The sequence below is a fragment of the Papio anubis genome, chromosome 13, assembly GCF_008728515.1.
Source record: "Papio anubis isolate 15944 chromosome 13, Panubis1.0, whole genome shotgun sequence".
NCBI classification, from domain to species: Eukaryota; Metazoa; Chordata; class Mammalia; order Primates; family Cercopithecidae; genus Papio; species Papio anubis.
In genome coordinates this window covers 95,052,401-95,078,825 of record NC_044988.1, presented here as the reverse complement: position 1 = coordinate 95,078,825, position 26,425 = coordinate 95,052,401, and the positions used below count along the sequence as shown (strand labels likewise).

The 26,425-nt window shown below is 39.3% G+C and overlaps 1 protein-coding gene and 1 pseudogene across 1 annotated transcript in view; one reads left to right on the top strand and one right to left on the bottom strand.

Moving 5' to 3' along the window:
- Nucleotides 1–26,425, top strand: part of MAPKAP1 (MAPK associated protein 1) — a 266,192-nt gene that overhangs the window by 34,030 nt on the left and 205,737 nt on the right. Inside the window, 5 exon segments of the mRNA XM_021927651.2 lie at nt 1,106–1,433; nt 3,849–3,938; nt 17,043–17,191; nt 22,551–22,571; nt 22,573–22,692. Coding sequence (XP_021783343.1) covers nt 1,175–1,433; nt 3,849–3,938; nt 17,043–17,191; nt 22,551–22,571; nt 22,573–22,692 — 639 coding nt within the window. The 5' untranslated portion in view covers nt 1,106–1,174.
- Nucleotides 16,404–16,490, bottom strand: LOC116270193 (annotated as a pseudogene).

Here is a 26,425-nt window from a genome sequence, read left to right as displayed (position 1 = left end):
GAGAGTCTTTCTTGTGTTGCCCATGTTGGTCTTGAACTCCTGGACTCAAGCAGTCCTCCTGCCTTGGCCTCCCAAAGGGTTGAGAGTACAGGTGTGAATCACTGTGCCCAGCCTCATTACAGTTTTAACAGGACTGAGGAAGCAGTTTTTATAATTAAGTTTCTAAAATGAGAGGTTGATCATATAGTAGGTAGTTTTGATTATAAGTTTTATTTTAAAAACACAGGCTGGGCATGGTGGCTCACGCCTGTGATTGCAACACTTTGGGAGGCCAAGGCGGGCAGATCAACTGAGGTTGGGAGTTTGAGACCAGCCTGACCAACATGAAGAAACCCTGTTTCTACTAAAAATACAAAATTAGCCAGGCATGGTGGTGCATCCCTGTAGTCCCAGCTACGCAGGAGGCTGAGGCAGGAGAATCACTTGAACCCGGGAGGTGGAGGTTGTAGTGAGCCAAGATGGCGCCACTGCACTCCAGCCTGGGCAACAAAAGTGATACTCTGTCTCAGAAAAAACAAACAAAACAACAGCAAAAACCACAGTACTATCTTGAAAGGAAAATACATTCATTAAGCAAAATTAATTTGGTGGTACATTTTTATAAAACCCCTAGTAACTCAGAAAGCATTGTCTGTGCCCTTTTAAACACTCACAACCATGTGACAGGAGGAGAAATATAAACTGATGAAATACAGTTTTGTACTTTAGCACATCATTTGAGGAAAATACAACTTGTTCCCCCATGACCTTATAAAGTAATGAGAAGATTGCATGATGGTGAAGGGAGAAAGAAAGGAAAATTTATTGTTTTAACAGTAGTTATGTGCTTTGAGTGGCCTGACTTGTTAGGAGTTGCTGTGATTTGTTTTGCCAGAGTGCAAGCCTTCCTTTCTGATTTCTATGGAGATCTCATTGACTAGAGCTGCAGCCCCTAGTGCTTATAAGGATTTCATTTCAGCTTAGACTTAATCCTTTTAAGCTCCACAGAACAGGGATAAATGTTGATTTTCAAGGTGGCATTTTACTACACTGAATTTGTCTGAAAAATGATTCAGTCATTTTCTGCCTTATTCTTAAATATTTGCTGTGTACATCATGTTTCTAGGTAGGTGAGCTCGTGAAACAATATGAAGAGGAGAAAATAGCCTTTTAAGGAAATTGGCCCACAGAAAGGATGGCCTTCTTGGACAATCCAACTATCATTCTAGCTCATATTCGACAGTCACATGTGACCAGTGATGACACGGGAATGTGTGAGATGGTTCTCATTGATCATGATGTTGACCTAGAGAAGATTCATCCTCCTTCAATGCCTGGAGACAGTGGGTCAGAAATTCAGGGAAGCAATGGTGAGACTCAGGGCTATGTATATGCCCAGTCAGTCGATATTACCTCAAGTTGGGACTTTGGTATTAGAAGACGCTCAAACACAGGTAAACATTGTGTTCTAGTCATGTCTTCTGAGCTTTAAATCAGTAAACAGTCTTATGGAATAATGCATAATGTTGGAATAGGCTTAATGGGGGAAGTTTCTGGGTATTAATAGGAACACACATATGTCAGACTAAGAGTGAGTCTGAGCAACATCTCCATCTCTGCGACTGCGAATGGAGAGGGCCTCTAGAATGTTATTAGAAGTAGACAGAAGAGGGATAGTGAAAAAGTTGGTTAGGAGAACATGTTGGACGTTGTCTAACAAGTCATTGTTTAGAAAGGCAAGTGGACTGGCTTTGAGTGTCTTCACAGAGCAACATTAGTCCCAGTAGGTAGATTACCTGGAGACAGATTTCAGGTTGACATAATAAAAAACTTGTAATACAGAGAGGTGACCACCGAAGGAGAGCAGGCACTTCTTGCCCCTGGAGGAATTGTGGGGGAGTGGGGAAATGGGAGGAGACACCTGAGTATTTACTAGGGCTGGTTTTAGTAGCATTCTATACATAGGGTGTGAGGTTAGAAAAGGAGCCCCTATTTTTGATACTTTGCCTTTATTTTCTTAAATTGATCACGTTTTGATTTTTCTGGCTTGAAAACACTCAACTTTGGTATACATGTATTTAGTCATTAGCTTTAAAAGCTTATTGCCCATTTTCCCACATATTTTTTTTGGTGGCCTTGTTTCAAGGGGAATGTGATGAACCAAGGACTTTTTTTTTTTTACTTAGACAAATTTTAGAATATATATTGTAGTTCTAATATGACAGGTATTCTAGGAGATTTTTTTTTTTAGATAATCAGAAAATATAATCTCCAAATTAGCAGTAACCTGCTAACTCCCAGGAAAGGTAATGGCAAGGAGATATAGTAGAACACTGAAAATACTTACGTATTTATTTTCATGGTCCAAATGTAAAATGCACATAAAGTAATATTGGAGGTAGAACTGGATACAATTTACAGTGAAAGACACATTCAGGTTTTGGTTCAGAATTCATTCAGTATCTGTGACATAAGAATAATTTGCTCTCATGATGAAAATAATTAATAGCATTTCCCAGTATCTAAAGGAACTTTTATCAAAATAGGATTTGAGTGAAGGTTTGAATATAATTTAGAACCATTGATTCTCAGTTCTCTAGTTGAAACTGACTTCCTTGCAGGTTATTGAGATGATATCTTATATGACAGGTTGAATGTATTTCAGTAGGAGAATGCTGCTAAATTGAGAGCTTTATGATTATATTACTTTGGCTGTACCCTTCACATTTATTAATTGCAATTGAATGTATTTTTCTTCAGTGGAATTTGGTTAGATATAGTGACATTGTCAGAATGCTTTTCCCAGCATAGTTTAAATTTCTGGTAAGATTATTTTCAGTATTTCCCAACCACAATGCTAACGCAGAAGTGTATAATTTCCTACCTTGAAAGAGGCTGAAAAAGAAATTAATTTATTTTCTATTAGCAAAATGCTGGGATAGGAAGCTGAAGATTAGCAAGAGAAGACTCATTTCAAGAGATGGCATCGATTGTGACTTTCTTTTTTATCGTGGTCTCCGTATGCAGCAGTTGTTCAGTGGATGCTGGGTGGTATTTCTCTAAAGGATCAGTTCACTGATTTTTGAAGGTTGATCAGCCAGTGGCAATATAATCACAAATGCATAATTTTAGGTGACTCTTGTTGGAATTTCTTCTGGTAGCACTTAGATGCTAATAATTAATTGAGATTGTAGGTTGTCTTAGTGACCAAAGAATTTACTTTTTAATCCATGCAGCATATCTTAAAATTTTGTAAAAGAAAAATTGTTCTTTTTAAGATTTGACTAATGTTACAAAGATACAAATCATTTATTTTACTACCTATAAACTGTTTCAGCCCACTGAAGAAAAGCTATGCTAATTTATATAGCTTTGACATTTTATAATTTTCATGATTTTTAGATAAAGGATTTTATATTTAAAACTTTAATAGTCTAGTCTGAGTTCATTTATCTTTAATTTTTGAAACGGGTAGAGTAATTCATAACAGTAATTTTATTCCTGTAATGTAATATTCACTTCAGTTCATTTGTGCATTAAAATTCCTTTAAGACCGTTATTAATGATTTATATAATGAAATGTCATATTAATCACAGAAGTTTTCACATTTTATTATTCTCTTCCATGTTAATACTATCTTTATGATCTCTATTAGTGTTTTATATCCTCTAATTTCAATTATAAATCAAGAATATTTTCATGTTTTTGTTGGTATTTGCTTTTCAGGGGTGCCACCTTTAAAATTTTATGACTTTTTCTCTACATATGCAATATAAAACATCTTTATTCATGTAAAGGTAGTTAATTATGTCTTTGTTTATGGTAAACTTTCATTGACAAACTTATAGTTATAATATTTCTTTTCAAGCTCAAAGATTAGAACGACTCCGAAAAGAGAGACAAAACCAGATCAAATGCAAAAATATTCAGTGGAAAGAAAGAAATTCTAAGCAATCAGGTAAATGGAAATGATTTTAATTCTTAATTTGAGATTTATGTATTTAGTTTATTATGTAAGAACTTTTATTTTTAATTCATCCTTTTAAATCCTCTGGACAGGTACCTCTTGTGTTTTGAGCTTTAGGCTCTTTCTCTTGTGTGCCTTGACCCTCTGAAGCTATATGCTCTTTAGGTCTTGGCTTTTTGGCCACCCTTCACTCTGGGTCACAGGGATTGATGTGTGCAGGGGACATTTTTTATAAGCTGTCATGTCAGTACTTTTCTCTGATATTTTTTCAAAAATATAGGCCAAGGAGTACCCTATGTTTTTTTTTTTTTTTTGAGATGGAGTCTCACTCTGTCACCCAGGCTGGAGTGCAATGGCATGATCTTGGCTCACTGCAACCTCCGCCTCCTGGGTTCAAGCGATTCTCCTGCCTCTGCCTCCTGAGTAACTGGGATTACAGGCGCATGCCAGCACACCTGGCTAATTTTGTATTTTTAGTAGAGATGGGGTTTCACCATGTTGGCCAGGCTGGTCTTGAACTCCTGACCTCCAGTAATCTACCTGCCATGGCCTCCTGAAGTGCTGGGATTACAGGCATGAGCCACTGTGCCCAGCCGATTTTTGTTTTTTGTTTTTTGTGTTTTTTTGAGACGGAGTCTTGCTGTGTCGCCCAGGCTGGAGTGCAGTGGTGCCATCTTGGTTTACTACAACCTCCGCCTCCCTGGTTCAAGCAATTCTTCTGCCTCAGCCTCCAGAGTAGTTGGGACTACAGGTGCACACCACCATGCCTAGCTAAATTTTGTATTTTTAGTAGAGACGGGGTTTCACCATGCCAGGCTGGTCTCGAACTCCTGTCTTCAAGTGATCCACCTGCCTCGGCTTTCCGAAGTGCTGGGATTATAGGTGTGAGCTACTGTGCCTAGCCCCTATGATATTTTGGATGAGTTTCTAGGTTATAGATTTCCCTTGGCAGTTCCAACCTAGACTTTCCCTTGCCCCATTAGTGGGCCTAGTAACAGTCTTTTTTGCATATATGCAGATTCTTTTCCGTTAGGGTAAAAACCATTATGTTGCTGGTATCATTAGCATTTGCTGTATATTTTCATATAGTATGTGTATAAAGGCTGGTCATATTATATACTTTCAAAGCTTCAGTCTCAGCAAGAAGAAAAGACTTGGGGAAGAACAATTTCAGAAATAAAATGCTATTAAAATATTTTATAGTGGTTATATCATGTTTTCTAGACTTTCTCTTTTTTTGTCCTTTAAAAGAAATGTCTGCAGTCCGTCTTCTGTATCCTCCCAGCACCTCCCAATATCATATTGGCATGTAATGGATGCCTAATAAATATTTGTGGATTGGCTCCATTGTTACATAATAATTATAAGACTAATAATATTAAGATTTATTATACTAATAGCAGCCCCTACCCGGTGCTCTACTAGGTACTGTACATGCGTTACCTCTAATGCAGTGATCTTGCAAGGTGTAGGTATCATTGCTGTTGTTTACAGATAAGACAAAGGCTCAGGGATTTGATGAACTTGCCAAAGTTACCCAACAAGGACGGTAGTGTGATAATGAGATGTTTTGTTTTCAGCTCTGCCTGCATATAAAGGCCAGTCTCTCTGCGCTAAATCACACTCTGTAAAGTGCTTCTTGATTTCTCCTACTATGATTATAAACTCGAGTATCCTCAGTAGGTATGATTTTCTTCATGACTGCTACTAAGTGATGACTGTGTAGAACCAGAAGTCCCAATTGCTTGTTTTTCTTCCTTACATCTCATTCTGACTGTCCTTAAATGAAGTAGTTCTTCTTGAATTTCTCTTTTTTACTCTAAATACTTTCAGAATCTCACTAGGCTAGCCCCTCTGTTGATCCAGTTAACGTTTCTCTTTGTTGTATTTAATACAGATTGAAAATACTTCATATCACTTATCTTACTCACTTTCTTCAAATTTTTTATATATCTTAATGCAGTTCTTATTAATCTCTTCTTGATCAGTATATACAGAGCCAGTTTATCTAAGCTTCTCTGTCTCCCAGCCACCCTTTATTTTTATTTGCCTTCTTCACTTCCGTATCTTAAAAAATTATAAATAAAGCACACAGTGAGGCCAGGCACCGTGGCTCACACCTGTAATCCCAACACTTTTGGAGGCCACGGCGTCAGATCACTTGAGGCCAGGAGTTTGAGATCAGCCTGGCCAACATAGTGAAAAATCATTTCTTTTTTTTTTTTTTTTTTTTTTTGAGACGTAGTCTCGCTCTGTCGCCCAGGCTGAAGTCCAGTGGCATGATCTCGGCTCACTGCAAGCTCCGCCTCCCGGGTTCATGCCATTCTCCTGCCTCAGCCTCCCGAGTAGCTGAGACTACAGGCACCCGCCACTGCTTCCGGCTAAGTGTTTTGTATTTTTAGTAGAGACGGGGTTTCACCATGTTAGCCAGGATGGTCTCGATCTCCTGATCTCATGATCCTCCTGCCTCGGCCTCCCAAAGTGCTGGGATTACAGGCGTGAGCCACCGCGCCCAGCCCCTCATTTCTACTGAAAATACAAAAAAATTAGCCAGGAGGCAGGCAGATCACTTGAGGTCAGGAGTTTTAAGACCAGCCTGGCCAACATGGCGAAACCCTGTCTCTACTAAAAATATAAGAATTAGCTGGGCATGGTGGTGTGCGCCTGTAATTCTAGCTACTCAGGAGGCTGAGGCATGAGAATTGCTTGAACGTGGGAAGTGTAGGTTGCAGAGAGCTAAAATCGTGCCAGTGCACTTCAGCCTGGGCAACAGAGCAAGACTGTGTCTGAAACCTAAAAATACAGTGAGTTGAGTACCTCAGATATAGTTGCATCAGTCCCTTTTACAATGTTAGAAATAAGTTCTTCAGCTTAAATTTTGATACATCTAATAGAGGATTTTGTTTGCTCCCCTACTTATTTTTTAAAGTCTAATCTACTTTAATTTTTGTTCATTGTTTCACAGAATATGTTGGAGAAATAATTATGTCCCCTTTTGCTTTCATTTGTAACCATACTATCCATTATAGAAGTGTACTTATACTTCTCTCCTTCAGTTTCCTTCCCTTTTCTGTGTCTCATGGATTTTGACAATTGAGCCTGTGGTCTTACTTCTGGAGAAGCTCTTTAATGTGTATGTTCATGCTTGAACTGTTACCCCTGGTTCTGGCCAGACCAGCAACCTGCCTGGTAATCATTCCTGATGGTTAGAGTGAAACTCATCAATGCACAAAAGAATGTCTTTGGATTCTCTCTTAGGCTGGATCCTATCATTAAACCTCAGCTTGGCGCTGTGGGTGTATTAAAGCATGCTAGAAAAGTGGAATCAGCAGTCCACTAAACATCTAACTGGCAAACTGAGCAGCCATCCTATTTTTATACATCTCCCACAAACGTACTGTCTCGGCAAGAAATGCCACATCTAAATCTTTTTGATTTTTATTGAGAATTTTGGATGGGTAATTATTTATTCATTCTCTCATTTTAAGAATTGGGGGTCTCACTGTGTTGCCCAGGCTGGCCTCAAACTCTGAATTCAAGTGCCTCAACCTCCTGAGGAGCTAGGACTACAGGCATGTGCCACCATACCCAACTTTATTCTCTCATTCTTTTTCTATTATTTATGCTTTGCTAAAATCCTTTCATTTGTTTTTCTTTTCTTTGTTTTATTTCATTCCCCACTAGAAGAATCATCATTCTAAACAGGATGACCTCCCTGGAAGTATTCGTCTTTCACAATTATTCTGTCAACATCCAGTTTATCCTTTAAGACACAGCAAAAGGGCAGTCTTTTCATAGAGGAGATGAAGGGTTTGTGGAGACCATCTAGTCCGTACCTCAGTTCTTTATGAACTTGCTGATCCATATGCCATGAGACCACATGATAAATGAAATACCTTAGAGTAAGATCCTTGTAATATTCCTGTAACTAAAACTGCATGGATAGATACGAAGATGGTGTCATCAGAAATGTGCTTTGTTAGGAATAATGTCATATTACGATCGAAGTATCTTTAATTTTGTTATTTTAAAATGGTATTTTATTCTTTACATAATTAGTTATTACCCTTACTAGTTGAATTATTTAACAAGTATTTCTTTCATAACTCCTGTGCGGCTAATAATTCTATGCTGAGTGCTAGGAGGACTACATGAATCCTCTCCTCAAGAAGTTTGAAGTCTAATTGGCAAATAAGGCTTCTTATGCATGAAGTTAAATAATAATGCAAAACAACAATGTAGCTTATTTATATCAGTTATTTACATGTACCTGATGTTTTATGTAACTTCTATTGTTGGTTTCTTAAGTAATGATTCCCAAATGCAGTGGATGTATAAAAATCAGAAACGCATCCAAAAGTGCATGTTATAATAACATTCCCTATACATTTCTCGGCCTCACCTATGGAATTCTTGATTTAGTAGATGGGGCTTGGGGCCCACAAAGTTACGGTTTTCAAAAGTTCCCTGGGTGATTCTGATGAGTAATCAGCTCAGTATATAGTGTGTTAGACACTAAGTTTATTTCTTTTTTTCTTTTTTTGTTTTTGTTTTTGTTTTTGATACAGAGTCTCCTTTCGTCAGGCTGGATGGAGTGCAGTAGCACAGTCTTGGCTCACTGTGACATCCACCTCTGGGGTTCACGCAGTTCTTGTGCCTCAGCCTCCCTAGTGGCTGGGATTACAGGCGTGTGCCACCATGCTTGGCTAAGTTTTTTTAAAAAAAATTTAGTAGAGACAGGGTTTTACCGTGTTGGCCAGGCTGATCTTGAATTTCTGGCCTCTTGTGATCCGCCCGCCTCGGCCTCCCAAAGTGTTAGGATTGCAGGTGTGAGCCACTGTGCCTGGCCTATTTCATCTTCATTCAAAGCCAGCAAATTAGCTGTTAATATGTCTCTTTTACAGGTGAGAAAACTGGTGCTCAGAGGCCAAATAACTTTCCCAAGTTACTTACAAGTAGTAAGTGGTAAAGCTGGAATTCACCTCCTGGATTGTTTGACTCCAAAGACTTTAGTCTTTCTATTCTGCTCTGCTCCCTCCCATACCATTGGCAGAAAGGAGCTGCTTCTGAAGTTTTGGATATTGAGGAGTCTTTGGTGTTCTCTTGTTCCTTTTTTTTTTAATAGAGTGAATCTTGCTCTGTTGCCCAGGCTGGAGTGCAGTAGCACGGTCTCTGCTCACTGCAACCTCTGCCTCCCAGGTTCAAACAATTCTCCTGCCTCAGCCTCCCAAGTAGCTGGGATTACAGGTGCCTGCCACCATGCCTGGCTAATTTTTGTATTTTTAGTAGAGACGGAGGTTTCACCATGTTGGCCAGGCTGGTCTCGAACTCCTTACCTCAGGTGATCCACCTGCCATGGCTTCCCAAAGTGCTGGGATTACAGGTGTGAGCCACCGTGCCTGGCTCTTATTCCTTTCCTTCTCTGTCAGCTATGGCCAGAGTTTGGGGAAGTTGCTGAACCCTCTATGTTTGGGCGAAAAAAAAAATTCAGGTACAGTGGCTCGTGCCTGTAATCCTAGCACTTCGAGAGGCCGAGGCAGGAGGATCACTTGAGCCCAAGAGTTCAAGGCCAGCCCTAGCAACATAGCGAGATCCCATCTACACACACACACACACACACACACACACACACACACACACACAAAATTAGCTGGGCATGGTGGTGTGCTCCTGTAGTCCCAGCTACTCAGGAGGTTGAGATGGGAGGATCACTTGAGCCCAGGAGGTCAAGGCTGCAGTGAGCCATGGGGGTACCATAGCACTCCAGCCTGGGCAACAGAGGGCGACCCTGTCTCAAAAAGCAAAATAATAAATTGTGTAGAAAAAAATTTAAAAATGAAAATAAGTTACCAGTAATCTCACATTCAGAGGCAACTGCTGTTGTTACCCTTTTGATTTATTTATTTTAGATTTCATTTATACATGTGAGTGTATATATTTTAAACAATATTCAATATTTAATATAAAAAATATATATGTATATATTTTGACACAGGGTCTTGCTCTGTCACCCACGCTGGAGTGCAGTGGCACAATCGTGACTCACTGCAGCCTTGACTTCCTGGGCCCAAGCAATCCTCCTGCCTCAGTCTCCCGAGTAACTATGCCACACAGGTGCATGCTACCTTGCCTGGCCAATTTTTACAATGTTTTGTAGATGCGGGGTCTCCCTGTGTTGCCAAGGCTGGTTTTAAACTCCTTGACTCAAGCAATCCTCCTGCCTTGGCCTCCCAAAGTGCTGGGATTACAGGTGTGAGCCACCATGCCCAACCTCAAATCATATTTCATATGATCTTTTTTGTATTTTTTGTGTATACAAGTAGTTCATAAAGATAAAATGTTGTGGTTATCTCCATATAGATCCCATACTTTTACATTTCTTATTAACATTATTTCCACATATTTTGTGTTACCATTGTATCTTTATTTTGTTTTTTTTTTTTGAGATGGAGTCTCGCTCTGTCGCCAAGGCTGGATTGCAGTGGCACGACCTCAGCTCACTGTAACCTCCATGTCCTGGGTTCGAGCTATTCTCATGCCTCAGCCTCCCGAATAGCTGGAACAACACGCACACGCCACCACACCCAGCCTACCATTATAAATAGGATCTTCTTCCTCATAAGTTTGTTATTGGTCTTTTGTAAATAAATCTGTTTTTTTAAATTCTAATTTTCATTTATTTATTTTTGAGACGGAGTTTTGCTCTTGTTGCCTAGGCTGGAGTACAGTAGTGTGATCTTGGCTCACTGCAACCTCCGCCTCCAAGGTTCAAGTGATTCTCCTGCCTCAGCCCCTCAAGTAGCTGGGATTACAGGTACCCACCACCACACCTGGCTAATTTTTGTATTTTTGGTAGAAACGGGGTTTCACCATGTTGGCCAGGCTGGTCTCGAACTCCTGACATCAGGTAATCCACCCACCTGGGCTTCCCAAAGTGCTGGGATTACAGGCATGAGCCACCACACCTGGCCGAAATCTGTTATTTTAATATATTTGTTTTGTATCCCGTCACTCCCTAAATCCTTATAGTTCTAACGTGTTCCATGCATAAGTTCTAATACTCATTCTCATCTTCTGAACGCTATAGTGTGTGCTTTTTCATAAAGCTGATGGTAATTAAATTTCCAGGCTACTTTTTTTTTAGTTTGGTGTTTGTAGGCGAATCCAACTATTTATATTGGTTAGGACTTTTCAGTTGCTAATAACAAAAAGCGACTTCAAGGAGGGCTTTCAAGAAGTATAACTCTGCCTTATGAATGGCTTGGAACCAGAAGGAAGGGCCCTCATGACTTCCCCCATCTTGTCTTGGCTTCTTTCTGCCCATGTGCTCTCTCTGTCCTCCCTTCCTATACCCTACCTCAGCAACTTCTTCTACTTCTCTGGTCCAGAGTTATTCATTCAACAAATATTTATTATTAAAAAATAATAAATTATGCCTTCAACAAATAGTGAACAAGACAAAGTCCTTGTCTTCAGGGGGCTTATATTCGACTGGGGATAAACAGTAAACATAATATGCCAGAATGGATAAATGGCATGGAGAAGAATATACCCAGGTAAGGGGAATAAGGAATGCTAGGCAGAGAATTTTGCTATTTTGTGTAGGGTGGCCAAGGAAGGCCTCATTAGGAAGGTACTGTTTGAGCAGAGATCTAAAGGAAGTGGAGGAGTGAGTCATGCAGATATCAGGGGATGAGTGTTCTAAGAGGAGGAAATAGCAAGTACAAAGATTCTGAGGCAGAAATGTGCCTGGTGTATTCAAAAAATAGAATAGCAAGGAAGGATGCCTGTTGGTTAGAGCACAGTAAGCACGGGAAGAGTGGGGTTCCTAGTCATGGACGGTCTGGTAAGGAATTGTATTTTTTCTCTGAGGTGAATTGATCAGTGTAGTGATGTGATATGTGACTTCTTTTCCCCCAGTTAAATTTCCTTAAAAAAAAAAAAACTTCATTGTAGAAAATTTCAGACATAAACAGAAGTAAAGAGAATGGTTTAGTGAACTCCCTTCACTCATCTGCCAGCTTCAACAATGAGCAGTACATGGCTGGTCCTGTTTAATGTATACATTTTACTACCGGCCCTCCCAGATGATTTTTAAGCAAATTCCAGCTACTATATAATTTCATACCTAAATACTTTGTATTTCTAACACATAATAAAACTGTGTATTTTTAACACATAATAAAACTTTATAATATTATAAAGAAATTTTTTTTTTTTTTTGAGACGGAGTCTCGCTCTGTTGCCCAGGCTGGAGTTCAGTGGCGTGATCTCGGCTCACTGCAAGCTCTGCCTCCTGGGTTCACACCATTCTCCTGCCTCAGCCTCCTGAGTAGCCGGGACTACAGGCGCCGCCACCACGCCCAGCTGATTTTTTGTATTTTTAGTAGAGACAGGGTTTCACTGTGTTAGCCAGGATGGTCTCGATCTCCTGACCTCGTGATCCGCCCACCTCGGCCTCCCAAAGTGCTGGGATTACAGGCGTGAGCCACCATGCCCTGTCAGAAAAAAAATTTTTGTTTTGAAGCAGGGTCTTGCACTTTGACCGGGGCTAGAATGCAGTGGCATGAACATGACTCACTACAACCTCAACCTCCTGGGCTCAAGTGTTTCTTCCTCCTCAGCCTCACAAGCAGCTGGGACTACAGGCACAAGTCACCATTCCTGGCTAATTTTTGCATTTTTTGTAGAGATGGGATTTGGCTGGTCTTGAACTCCTGGGCTCAAGTGATCTGCCCATCTTGGCCTCCCAAAGTGCTGGAATTATAGTTGTGAGCCACAGTGCCTGGCCAAGAAATACTTATTTAATATTATTAAATATCCAATTATTGTTCATTATTTCCCAAATCATCTCAAATTTTTCTTTTTCCCCTATTGGTTTGTTCATGTTTGGTTCTAAAATCCATCTACTACTTTGGTTAATGTCTCATTTTTTAATCTATAGCTTCTCTTTCACTTTTTTTCTTATAATTTATTTGTTGAAGAAATTGGGTCATTTGCCGAGTAACAAAGTTATTTAAAATAATTCCGCACTTTGTGGTTAATCTGCCAAGTCATTATTATACTTAGGTTCGTTTATTTCATTTTGCCTTTGTTTTTAGAGGTTATACTTTTAATTTTCTTTTATAATTATTTAAAATGGCTTCAAAGTCAAAAACATAAAGCAAGATAAAGTCAGAGAAATCTAGCTTCACGTTCTGTTCCCTTCACTCTTTTATAGTCATTTTTAAAACGGTTTTTTGTCCCTTTAAAACTATATATAAGCATATTTATGTTTATATCCCCCTTTTTTAGATTAAAGATAACATACTATACATACTGTTTTGTACAATATGTAATTTTTTTCATTTAGTAATATATTCTGAGGATTTTTCTGGAGCAATATATAGAGATAAGCTTCATTCCATTTTACAGCTGCATACTACTCTATGATACAGATGTACCAGTGCCAACCCATGCCCCAGTCAGGGATGTTTGATTGTTTTCAGGCTTTTGCAAATGGCACTGCAGGGAATAGTTTTATGCATATTTTTAAAGATTTTGTTTTACTAATGTATCTAAGTGGTATTGTTGGGTCAGAGGGTAAATGAAGATATGATTTTCCTTAATCTTCTGAATTCCCTTTCATAGGACTTTTGCTGTTACCCACCGGTAACATATAGAGTGTCTATGTCCTCAGAGCCTCAAACTTTTAGATTTTTGCCAATCTGGTGAAATGTAGTTTTAATTGGCATGTCTCTTATGAATGTGGTTGAGAATCTTTCCATTTAAGAGCTGTTTACATTTCTTTTTCTGTGAACATTTCATATTTTTTGTCTTATTTTTCTATCTGTGTTTTTCAGTGTCTTCTTTATTTTCAGAATATTTATATATTAGGAATATTGACCTTTATTCTTTCCTAATTTATCATTTGTCTTTTTACATTTTTCCCGTACAAAAGTGTTTTCTTTTTATGTGGTCAGATTTATCAAGTTTTCTCCTCATTCTGAAGTTTGTAACTTGTATTTTAAAAGACTCATATTGGCGGCTATGTCAGGAAGAAACAAGCGTCGGGATGGAGGAGGCAAGGGCAGAAACAGTAAAGCGGGTTTGACGGTGATGATGATAATACAGTGGTGCTAGCGGTTGCCGCGGTTCTGAATAGCTTTTGAAGTATTGGTTGACGGGTAGGATGTAGGATGTGAGAAGTCAGGATGACTCCCAAGTTTTTGGCCTATCAGAACTGAATTGCCATTAACTGAGGAGATTGTGGGAATGGGAGCTTCAGGGAAAGATCAAGAGTTTAGTTACGGATAGGTAATACTTGAGGTGCTTGGTGGGCATCCAAGTGAAAGTGTCCAGTAGAAAGTTGGATGTCTATAATTTCAGGGAGTGTTTAGGGTTAAAAATAACCATTGAGAGTTAGTAGCATATACAGGATATTTACTTGGGGTTTCCCTTTTTATTTATTTACTTTTTTTGAGGTATGCTTTACATATAGTGAAATGTACAGCTATTAAATGTACAGCTCAATGACTTTTGACAGATAGATACATTTATATAACTAGCATCCCAGACAAGTATAGAGCAATTCTGTCACCCCAAAGAAGTTCCCTGGTGCTCCTTTTTAGTCATTCCACTCCCCAGAGGCAAGCATTGTTCTGATTTATGTCACCACAATTTAGTTTTGCCCCTTATTGATGGTATTTAAAAGGATATGACTGGATGAGATCACCAGTGGTGTGAATGTAGATTGAGAAGAGGTCCAAGTGCTTGCCTTGGGAAATACCAGTGATTCAAGGGGGAAATGAGATGAATCAGCAGAGGGACCAAGAAGGAGTAGCCTGAGAGACAGTATAAAAGCCAGATAGAGTGGAGTCCTGGGGAGCAAGTGAAAAAAATGTTAAAACAGGAGGGAGTGATGAACCGTGTCAAATGCTGCCAAGACGTCTTGTAAGATGAGGATTAAAAATTGACCAACAGATTTAGCAACAAAGGGATCATTGGTGACTTCGATGAAAGCTGCTTTGGTGGAGTAGTGTGACCTGAATATGCCTACTGGGAGTGGATTTGATTGAATGGAAGTGGAGGTACTGGACAGAAAGAATATAGATGACATTTTAAGAAGGAAAAAAATATGGTAGTAACCAGAAGGGAGGGAGTATGGGATAGAGAGCAGATTTTTTTTTTTTTTTTTTTTTTTTTTTTTATGAGCAGTGTTTCAGTACTGTGTGCCAATGTGACTAATTCAGTAAGAGAAAAAGTGACAATGGAAGAGAGAGAAGAGACTTGCTGGAGAGTTGTTCATGAATTGGCAAGAGGGATGGGATCTAGTGCACAAGGAAGGGCTGGCGTAAGGTAAGGGCAGAGGGAGTTCATCCATGGTAATAGGAGGACAGGCAGATAGAAGAGCAGATGAGAGCATGCAAAAGTTCTCTTTGGTTGTTTGTGTTCTCCAAGCCTCGACAAAGGAGGAAGAGGGGAGGAGACGTTAGGTTGAGGAGAGAGGTCTGAGTGTGAATATCTGAGAATGAAAGGGTTAATCATAGCATCACCTTGCACCGAACCCTGTTGGTAACAGCTGTGTGAAGTCTATACATTACTTAAGTTTGGGATTCCTCAGTTTCTTCATGGAGCTAGTAGTAACATCTCTCTTAGCATCTGTGAAGACTGTGACTGTGCCAGGTGAGGAAAATATCTAGTATTGATCCTGGCTCATAACAGATGCTTAATAAAGGATCATTTCTTTCCCAATTATAACCATGAAACTGGTCATAGATTACAGGTAGAAAAGTACTTCCCATATTTAAAATATTACTTTTAATCAAATTATAGTCTAATTCTCTTCAAATCTGTGTTTAATATGTTGATTATATCGAACTCCTGTGCTCAAGTGATCCTCCCACCTTGCCTTTCTAAAGTGCTAGGATTACAGGTTTGAGCCATGGTGCCCAGCTGCAGTTACATTTTTTTTGGAAGTTCTAAGTGACTGTTACAGAGTTCTGTTCTCTCTCTTGGTTTAATTTTACAATGCTAAAGTGGAATGGGGTTGAACATGTTTATTGCAGATTTTAAAGTCTCAGATTGATTTATTTTAAAACTTTAAGTGTGGACATTTCCTGATAGTCACTTATCATCTAGCTACCACCACCTTGATTAATATTCCAATTGATTTAGAGAATTAAATGATCTTTGAAAAGATACGAAACTTGTCTTGGTTCACTAATGAATAAGAACTCACGATTCAGATTTAATAATAATCTGAATTATTTCAATCATTCATTCATGCAACAAAATTTATTGAGTTAGTCTTACCTTGTTCATTAGTGCCCTAATGTATAAGAACCTTGGTCAGGTGCAAATTCTAGTTCTGTTACTTATTAGCTGTGTGGTCCAGGGCTAATCAGAATATTCTAAGCTTGTTTCCACATTGCCAAATCTGAGATAATGCTAGTATCTACCTCAGAGGCTTGTTATGAGGATTAAATGAGATATATTGACTTGCTAAATAAATGTTAGCTACTGTTACTACACTTGATCTTAGCCAAAAGGCCAAGAAGCAATAAATGTTAGCTACTGTTACTATAAATATCCTTTCTTTTTTTCCCCTCTTCATCTTTGGCATCAAGAGTTTGTGCAAGGTGCAACTGGAGAGTGTTAGAGGATTAATATGTAGATCTTGACCTTGAAGAACTAGAATTCCAAAATCACATAATATTAGAGGCAGGAGAGATCTTTGAGATTATCTAGTTTGACAAGCCCAGAGAGATTTAGAGAAGTGTTCACTATCACATAGCTTGCTGTTAGCAAAGCTGGGCCAAAGCTCAGGTCTCCTGGCTGTGAGTGCTCTTCTTATAAAATGGCTCCGTTGTTGCTTTGTCTGATTCTCCCCCCTCCCTTAACCCCTTCTCCTTCCAAATTGACTATCCTGGCCTGCACGTTTTTCTGTGCTCTGCCTTTTCAGTGCACAGTATATTGTGGGGCTTTCTGCATACATCCGACCTGAACATGCCTCTGGATGCTTTTTCCTTCAGGTTCTAAGGAAGACTTTTTAGGGAAGGTGGACAAGTTGTCTCTGTGTAATCACAGGATGTTTTTCTTCCTCTTGTGTCACAGCCCAGGAGTTAAAGTCACTGTTTGAAAAAAAGTCTCTCAAAGAGAAGCCTCCAATTTCTGGAAAGCAGTCAATATTATCTGTACGCCTAGAACAGTGCCCTCTGCAGCTGAATAACCCCTTTAATGAGTATTCCAAATTTGATGGCAAGGTAAGTAAAAATGAGACTTTGTCCCTTTAAGTAAAACTGTAATTGAGTGGAGTTGTTGTTGGTATTATTATTAGATTTAGGGTTTCAGAAATGCTTCATAGAATGTCAGTTGACAGTTACAGAATGTCACTCCACATTTTCTTAGACTGTTGATGTAAAGGTATGAATTTGGGTTCAGTATTGTTTCCACAGTAATATATTTGGGAGGGTTAAAACAAAAACAGTCCTGTGCTCTCTCATTCTCTGTTTCTCTGTGTATAGATATCTCAGGACTGTTGTATTTTAATCCTCCCAAATGTATATATACTTATATATGTATAGTATATATATGTTTATAGGTGTATGTATATTTATATATATGATAGAAAGAGGAGGGAGAGGAAGGGAGAGAGAAATATATATGTGTATATTTTTAATCTGTTTTATCTCCTAAGTATACTTGAGAAGTTGGATTAGTTAGATTGTGATTAATCAAGGTCTAATTGTGTTGGGAAAGCCTTGAAAGTGGTTCTGGGAGGCAGTTTGCATTGTCTTGGCTGATTCTTTATTATAATTGTAGAAATTGTTGAGATCTGAGCTTCATTTCAGAATCCTAGGCTATTGCTTGCATTTCAGTATTTCACTGTAGGGGGATCTTGACACTTGCTATGGAGGCTAACTTTGTTTTTTGCCTGTTTATGCTAACAGTTTGCTATTATAAAATTAAAGTGTGTTTGTTTTCCTTTTAGAAATATGGCCACTATTTCAGGTGTATCCTAGTTTCATGTGCAGCACCCCTTCCCCCAACCCCTGCCTTCTTGTGTCTCTGTACTGACCTGAGCAGGGCCTTGTTCAGAAGACAGTAGCGGTTGATTTTTGTATTTATTGCCGTGATGGTTGCTGTCTGGCAGTGTTGTGGAGTGCTGAGTGATAGCTCTTTGCCTGGAGGTGTCATGTATAATCTGTCTTATTTCAATGCCATTGCAGTTAATAAACATACAGCTTTTTGCTTCTGCTTGAATTTTATTTATTTATTTATTTTTTCATGAGCTGGTTCTGTCAGTTGTCCTCTTTGAGCAGAGATGTTTTCTCTTCGAAAGACTTTTACTTCCTACAATTCAGCAGGTTTCCATAGGTTTAAGTAAGCATGTGTGGCCATCGGCACATGAGGTTACTGATGTTTCCGGGAGAGAAGAGCAAAAACTAGAAACAAAATGCATAAATAATATAAAGATCCTAATATGCTCAGGAAGTTTCCTCCAAAAAACACCTGAGAGCACTTTTAGTAAGTTACAGACTGTATTGATGTAAAGCTTCTCTTTCTCCTGTTTTGTGGAATGGAGCACAGAGAAAGGAGTTCCCCCAGGGGACAGGAATGTCAGCCTCTGGAAAATGGCGAGTTGGACTATATAGGATTTTTTAAAAAATACTACAATGGATTCATTTAGACATGTGAGAAGTTATTGTTGGGATTAGGGTAAGCAGTTGGAATTTATTTGCTTCCATTGCGTGATACCATCTCATTGTTTGAGGATGTAATTTCTGGAATAATTAATGTGTGATAATGTGTTTATATATATATAAAAAAAAACAGATCTTTTAAAATACTCTGGAATTCTCTTTATCCCATAGACTTTATTGTTAATTACTTAGGTTTGGATTTGTCACAAGGTTGTGAACTCTGCTTGGTGTGTATATATCTAACTTCTGAAGTACCAGCAGGAAAATAAAAAGTAAACCATTTCCTTAGTCACAAAGGAATTATTCTCGCTAGATGTGTGTTTACACTGAAGACTCTCAATGCTTTTGTCATAGCAAGACCATTTGTAATCCACAAAGGATGTGAGTGCAGAGCAATCACCATTATGCATTGATTAAGAAAGATTTAGATATTGATAAGTCTATCTTATGTGATGCTATTGTATTATTATCTTACATATTACAATTGCTAAAATACAATTAAACCCTTGTTCTCATCTATTAATATTGATGCATTTGGCAGATATGTAATGAAAATGGCTAATATTTGAAGGATATTGTACTGTACATATTAAATTAGTCTTTCTTTATCTTTGTGAAATGCATCAATATGATATACAATGACATCTCAATGATTAATAGAGAATTATACTTGAGTCAAGCCTTTTTGTAACCTAGAAATTAAAATGACTATTCAAATAACACCTCAAAATGATCAAATTAGCATTTTGTGATTGCATAATAATGGGATTGTAGTAGTTATAACAGCACCATGGCTGCCTCTAGAGTTAAGATCATGTCAACCCCTTGATAATAAAGCCTTTTCTGTGAGAGTCGACTCTAATAATTTCCAGATTGATTCTTCCCATAAATCATCTGACATTCAGCACTAAATTTTTGTTACTGTTGTAACTTAAAATTATTTTATTTTTATTCGGCTCATATTTAAGAAATGAAATGAGTGTCTTGTTTTAATGATTCACTGTCTTATCATTGGAACGCCATGCTTTTTGCCTCAAGTATAAGGGTTTGCTACGTATTTTGATACTCCTATTTTTTTTTTCCACAAAGATTTGTTAAAGCCTCTAAAATATGTACAGTTTTTTTCCCTCCTACAAATATTCACAATGCTTTTCTTGGGAATAACTCTTGCCTTATTTACATAATTAACTGAGTTACTTAGGTCTCTTGGGCAAATAGTACATAATTGGGGAGAGAAGGGGACAGGGAAGAGTTTGGGGTCTAATTAAATATGCTAAAAAACTACTTAATTATATATTTCCTCAAGAGACTAACTGCTGTGAAATCCTTCTTAAGATTAGTGTTAGATTTGAAGAAAAGATTTTGCTTTTGCCATGGCTTTACTGTTACATTTTAGTCAAGCAGGCACATCTAGTGTTCTTAACAGTTTGTGCCAACTGGATTGCTGGTTTTAATGATTCTAAGGGTGAGCCTCACTTAACTATTGTTCTAAATTAAAGTGAATATTTCCAAGTAATTTTTGGTTCCTGTAGCTGGTTAATAATTTTATAAAAAGCTTTTTAAAATTGTGGTTAGCTAATAATTTTTTAAGGCGTGAAACTGAAAGGGAAAGGCTGTACTTAGGCATGTGTGCCTTGTAATTTTGACAATTTTGGGGGTCAGGTGTATCATGTTGATACTGTTTCTTTAGCATGTTGGTGATGCTGTCTGTGATCTCTTTTAGAGTCTGCATTATCAATAACTGTTTACTGATCATTTGAAAAAAGTTCAAGGTTGATTGCCAAGCAGTTTTAGGGCATGCTTTGGTCAGACCCGCAAAACCAGCCTCAAGCATCTGCCTGAATTCTTAAGCATTGTTGAGAATGAAACCCCTGAATAGCCTCATTAACAACACAAAACCTCTATTCTAGAGGTTGAGACAATTGGAAAACTTCTTGTGCCAGTCCTGATTTCACTGGATGTGGGAGCTGTGTTGGTTGTGACAGGAGGTTGCTTTGAGGTGATCGGGGAGTGGGCTTTGCTGAGAGGCAGTAGACATTCAGCACTGATTTAAGTGCCTCAAAATATGTGGATTTTCTGCCCTGTTTCTCCACCTGTTTCAGATTAGGTTATGTTTTAAGAAGGAAATCTAACCCTATCCATTTTATGCCGTATCACTTTCTTGAGACTCTTTTGCTAGCACATTATCACTATTCTGGTCAAATTACATTTGCAGATATTATCCTTAGTAGACCATCAGAAGTTCAAGTACCCATTTCCTGTCAATACAGTTGCTAATAAAAAAAGAAGCGGGGTGGTGGGGGGTGGGGGGACTGATTAGCAAGTTGTGTCATCTCAGTCAGTTTTTTTCACCTCTGAAAGGAGATGAGTGTGAGTTCCTCACAAGGCTCCTGAGACCATGAAATAGGATAATGCTAGGATGAAGCATCTAGCACAGTGAGAGGCAGCATCATTTAGTAAAGCGACCTATTCTGTAGTAAAGCCTCAGTTCGAATCCCCGTGGCTCCACTTATGGTGTGACATCAGGCTAGCTACTTAACCTCATGAAGCTTGGGGTTCAGGATACACTACCCCAAAATGTGGCACCTTGGAACATTGAGTATCATAAGCTGAAGGAACTTGAGAAATGGCAGGAATAACTCTGATCTTCCCCTGCCCATCTCCCCTAAGCAGGTCACAAGGCCCTCATGTGAGATGTGTTCTCCCTCTGCCTGGAGGAAAGGAGCATCCTCATCTCCGAAGATGAATCTTAAAGAACAGGCTTTGCTAAATTTCTCTGCAGTTGGCAACACTTACTTCCTACCTTCATCCTGTTATATTTTCCACATGACTCTCCACTTTTTGTCAAACTTAATGTAAAAACTCTCAGATTTAACCAACGGTTTCTTGGGTCTTTTCTTATGAAGGCTCTATACCATGTAAAATTTAGGTTAAATAAATTTGTGTGCTTGTCTTTTGTTACTCTGTTTCTTGTTACAGGGGCCTCAGCCAAGCATTTACAAGGGTAGAAGGAAAAAATGTTTCTTCTCTACAAGTTCCAGTCCTGATAGGTGAAAGAAATGATGACTGTGTATCTTCCTCAGGAGGATGAAATGAGCAGGATGTGTAGCACATAGGAAACAAATATTCCACTTCTGCTGCTTTCTCTTTGTAAAGGGGTGACACGGCACTGACGATGGGACAGTGACGATGTCTCTCTCACGTACTTCATTATGTGGTTGACAGTACTGAGTGAGAGGGAATGTGTTTGTAAAAGCCGGGATTTTAGAATAGTGTCTTAAAGAAGAAGTACAGCAGAGTGGGGGTGAAAACAGTCTGCACGTTGAAGTTCAGGGAATCCAGTGGGGTTCTCGTCCTTCACTAGGAAGATTGAGACAAGTAATTACTTCCTTTGGGTGAGTGGGGGAATGGCTATTTTTTTTTTAAACCTTGGGTGAGAAAATGGTTCAATATTGGTGATTGCTTGGCAGTTTCTAGAATTTTAAATATCCTACTTTTTGGGCCTAGCTAAATACTATTTTCTAAATATAAGGGGAATCTTTGACTTGACAAGTGCTTGAAAGAACAAACCAGTTCTGGTTCATATAGACAACTGTGACTTTGATTGTGTTAACTTGTTAGAAAGTAACCATTTCTCAGTTAGAAACTGTTTTAACAGGGAAGCTGCAGAGAGCATGGGGGAAGGGATAATTCATGAGTGCTAATTGCTTGGCTGTTAATTTTCATAAGTGTTGATAGAAGCAGTTCCTTAAATTAAACTTTGTTTAAAATGTATCAGGGGAAATATTCCACAATGTCGAGCCTGAAGTGAAAATTAATATGAATGCTGTGGCAATTAACACATACTGGTTAATAGCTTTTAGCAGCATTTTGGGATGATAGTCCTTAAATACATTTTTGCATGCTGCTCTTGTTTCAGCATTGTTCCAGTCTATGTCTGGATAATTATGAACAAATGTTTTCTACAATCATTGGCATTAAATAGCTCTCTTCAAAGAAAGTCACTTAAAACTTTTCAGAAAAGCATGAAGCCACCGAGAAATGTTGCAAACTCAGAAAAGGTCAGTGAATTGAAATCATGTAAAAAGAAAAATTGCCCTTAGCGGAAAAGGCACCTCATCTGAACTTGGAAAATGTGCTATTCTTGTGGGAATGGTCCCTTCTAATATGTTAAACTATGTTTGCTTCTGGATCTCTTTCCAAAAAAAAAAAAAATGTAGCCTGGGCTTTTTAGTGTTGGCTGTGTTTCTAGAAGGCAGCTTTTACTTAATGCTGCCTGAGCTGAGGCACTGGCCTTGAGCCTAAGGGTCTTCTGGCCTTACTTCCTTCTCCTTTACCCTCACCCCCTACCCAGCTGGTGGGGGTGCGGGGGTAACCATGAATGAAGAAAGAAGTTGGCTGCATAATACTGAAAGTCCACCACTGCTCCTTTCAGTAAGAGTTCTCCAGGACTTTGCTTGCTTAGTGCCCAGTAAGAAACAAATCTAGAGTGACTGTATTTTGAATTAGGAGCTATTTGTCTCACTTGTTCAGTGGCTTCACGTACATGCTTTTGTTTTGTTTTGTTTTGTTTTGTTTTGTTTTGAGACAGAGTCTCTTTCTGTTGCCCAGGCTGGAGTGCAGTGGCACCATCTCAGTTCACTGCAGCCCCTGCTTCCCAGGTTCAAGTGATTCTCCTGCCTCAGCCTCCCGAGTAGCTGGGATTACAGGCACCAGCCAACACATCCGGCTAATTTTTGAATTTTTAATAGAGATGGGGTTTCACCATGTTGGCCAGGCTGGTCTCAAACTCCTGACCTCAGGTGATCTGCCCGTCTTGGCCTTCCAAAGTGCTGGGATTACAGGTGTGAGCCACTGCACCCAACCTACATACTTCTTTAAAGAAAAGTCTCAACATGATTTTAGCAGTTATTCTCTTGGCTATATTTATCTCTGTGACTGTATTTTGCTAGTCTTCCTTTCATAGATCAGTTTTTGTTAGTCTATTTCTAAAAGAAGATGGAGATTAGATATTCACTACCTTTTACATATTCTGGTATATGGTATAGAAGGATTGCTGGGCATAGTGGCTCATGCCTGTAACCCCAGGATGTTGGGAGGCTGAGGCGGAAGGATCACTTGAGCCTAGGAGGTTGAGACTGCAGTGAGCTGTGATTGCACCACTGCACTCCAGCCTAGGTGACAGAGCAAGATGGTGTCTGAAAAAGAAGCCTCAACTTCATTAAAGACATCTCTTTGTGAGATTATTTCCCCCTTACCATTACATTATCTCTCTCCTGTTGCTTTATGTTATACTGAAAATCCCAAGGGAAGACATTGGGATTTTTGTCTTGATGGTCAGTTCATAATGAGTTAAACAGGAATCACAACAAAATTGTTTGGCATTTTACTCTGAAGTTAAATCCTCTATGCTGAATTCCTAAAACTAACTTCTTCCACTCTGAGCTCTCTGTCTAGGCCTCATTTCTGCAGTTAGCTGTGAACCTTGCCAGTCTGTGGTGGCTTCCTTTGTTGTGGAGCCATCTTCTGAAAATTCCATGAGGTAGAATTCACCATTGGTTTAAGGCTTTTCGAAGGAAGGCAGACTCTTGCCATGGAAAGAACATGTTTGTCAGGCTTGGGTTAAAATCTTTTGATCTGAGAGCTAAAGGATTAGTAAGAACTAATTAAGAACAGGCGGAGGAAAAAGAAGGAACAGAAGGTCTGAGGCAAGTGGAATTTGGCAATTTTGAGGAACCAAAAGAAAGTTATGTGACAGGAGCCCTAGGGTGACATAGATGGTAGTGAAAGGTGAAGCTCTGGGGGAAGACCAGGTATGACTGGTAGAGGTGTTCTTTTTAACCTAATGGCACGGGGAAGCCTTGAACAAGGATTTAAATGGGGAGGTGAGGTAATCAAATCTGTTTTGAAAAGACCCCTGGGGCTGTGCTGCGGAGTATATCCCTGAGAAGGATTTGTGAGGATAGAGAAAGTAATCAAGACATTTTTTGCAGTGCTCTGGGTGAGAGAGTGGTAACTTGGGCTTGCTTGTTAGGATGAAGATGGAGTGAATGAATTCAAGAGATGTTTAGTAATAGGCAAAAGTGGTTGGATTTGATGATGTATGTAGGGAACAGCGTTAGAGGGGGGTTTGAAGGATGATTTCCTGGTCTGTGTCTGGCTTGTGGAGCTGGATGGATAATGAGACCATCCCTGAATTAGGAAGCCCTGAAAGAGGGCCAAAGATGAGGTGGACATTCCCATTGGCAGCTGATTTGGACTTGCTGACCACAGATCATAGTCTGTTACCATGTCCTTGAAGACACTATACATGTTTTTGGGAGGTGGGATATACCCTACTTGTCTGGTTTGTGTCTGGGGAATCTGAGGTAGTGCTCTCTGAGGTGAGAGTAGAGCAAGAAGCCTCTTCTTTGTTCTTGCTTGTCAGCCAGCCTTGGAACTGGCTAAGGAATTGCCTTTAGACGTTAGTCACCTTCCAGATACTTCCTCTCCCATCAGTCACTTCCTCTCAGATGACAGGGATGTGCGCTCAGATGCCCAGCCTGACTCACCAGGCCATTCAGAGGAGAAAACGACAGGATAATTTTATTCTTTTATTTTCAAGAGAGTAATTTTAAAGAGGCGGATGTCAGGTGTCATTTAAGACATGTTGATTGTAATTCTTGGAGGTTAGGGGACTAAGAAGTAAACAACATGGACGTATTTTTGTTACAATGAGATTGCTGTTATCGTACTACCTTCTCACTACCTGATCAATTACCAGGTTAGTAGAGGGAATCTGGTTGGAATGAATATCAAGCACTGAGGTCTAGCCCAGGAGACAATCCTTTATGGAGGGTACTAGGAATGGTGTGATTTTACATTCAGCCTTCTCATCATGGGGTACTTTGCTCTGCATGATTTGCCGTGGAGAGATTGTCTTCTCCCTCAAAGAATGAGGCCCTGATTTTACTATCTTGAAGACCTCTATCCAGAGAAATCAAATGACAGCCTAGGGTCACCTAGCTGGGCATGGAATCCAGGTGTTCTAATTCTCAGAGGTTTTTATTTTCTTCTTTTCTTTCTTTTTTTTTTTTTTTTTTTTTTGGAGATGGAGTCTCACTCTGTCGCCCAGGCTGGAGTGCAGTGGTGCAATCTTGACTGACTGCAACCTCCGCCTCCCGGGTTTAAGTGATTCTCCTGCCTCAGCCTCCCAAGTAGCTGGGATTACAGGTATGCACCACCATGCCCGGCTAATTTTTGTATTTTTAGTAGAGGCGGGGTTTCACCATGTTGGTCAGGCTGGTCTCCAACTCCTGACCAGGTAATCAGCCCGCCTTGGCCTCCTAAAGTGCTGGGATTACAGGTTTGAACCACTGTGCCGGGCCAAGATTTTTATTTTCATTAATGACATTCATACTCACAAAATGGAAACTTGATTTCCAGGACTACTAACTAGGCCATGTGGTAGAAGGAACACTGACAGAGAATCAGAAGACTTGAGTGTTAGTCCTGGCCATGCAGTTCTTTCTTTCTGATGTAGAACAAGTCATCTCTCATCTCTGAGCCTTGATTTCTGCATGTTTAGAACCAGGAACGTGGCTTAGATGACCTCTTGGATTCTTTTTGGCTTTAAGATTCCAGAGTTTTGTGATTAGGGAGGTGATTGACATCAGTGAGATGTAGGGAGGTACAGATGGGAAAACTACAACTTTTGAAGAGTTAATCTTTTATATATACATTGGAACTTCCCTCTTAATTATCCTAACAGAACAGTGATCTAGGGAGTGTTAGCTCCAGGTGAGGGAACAGGCT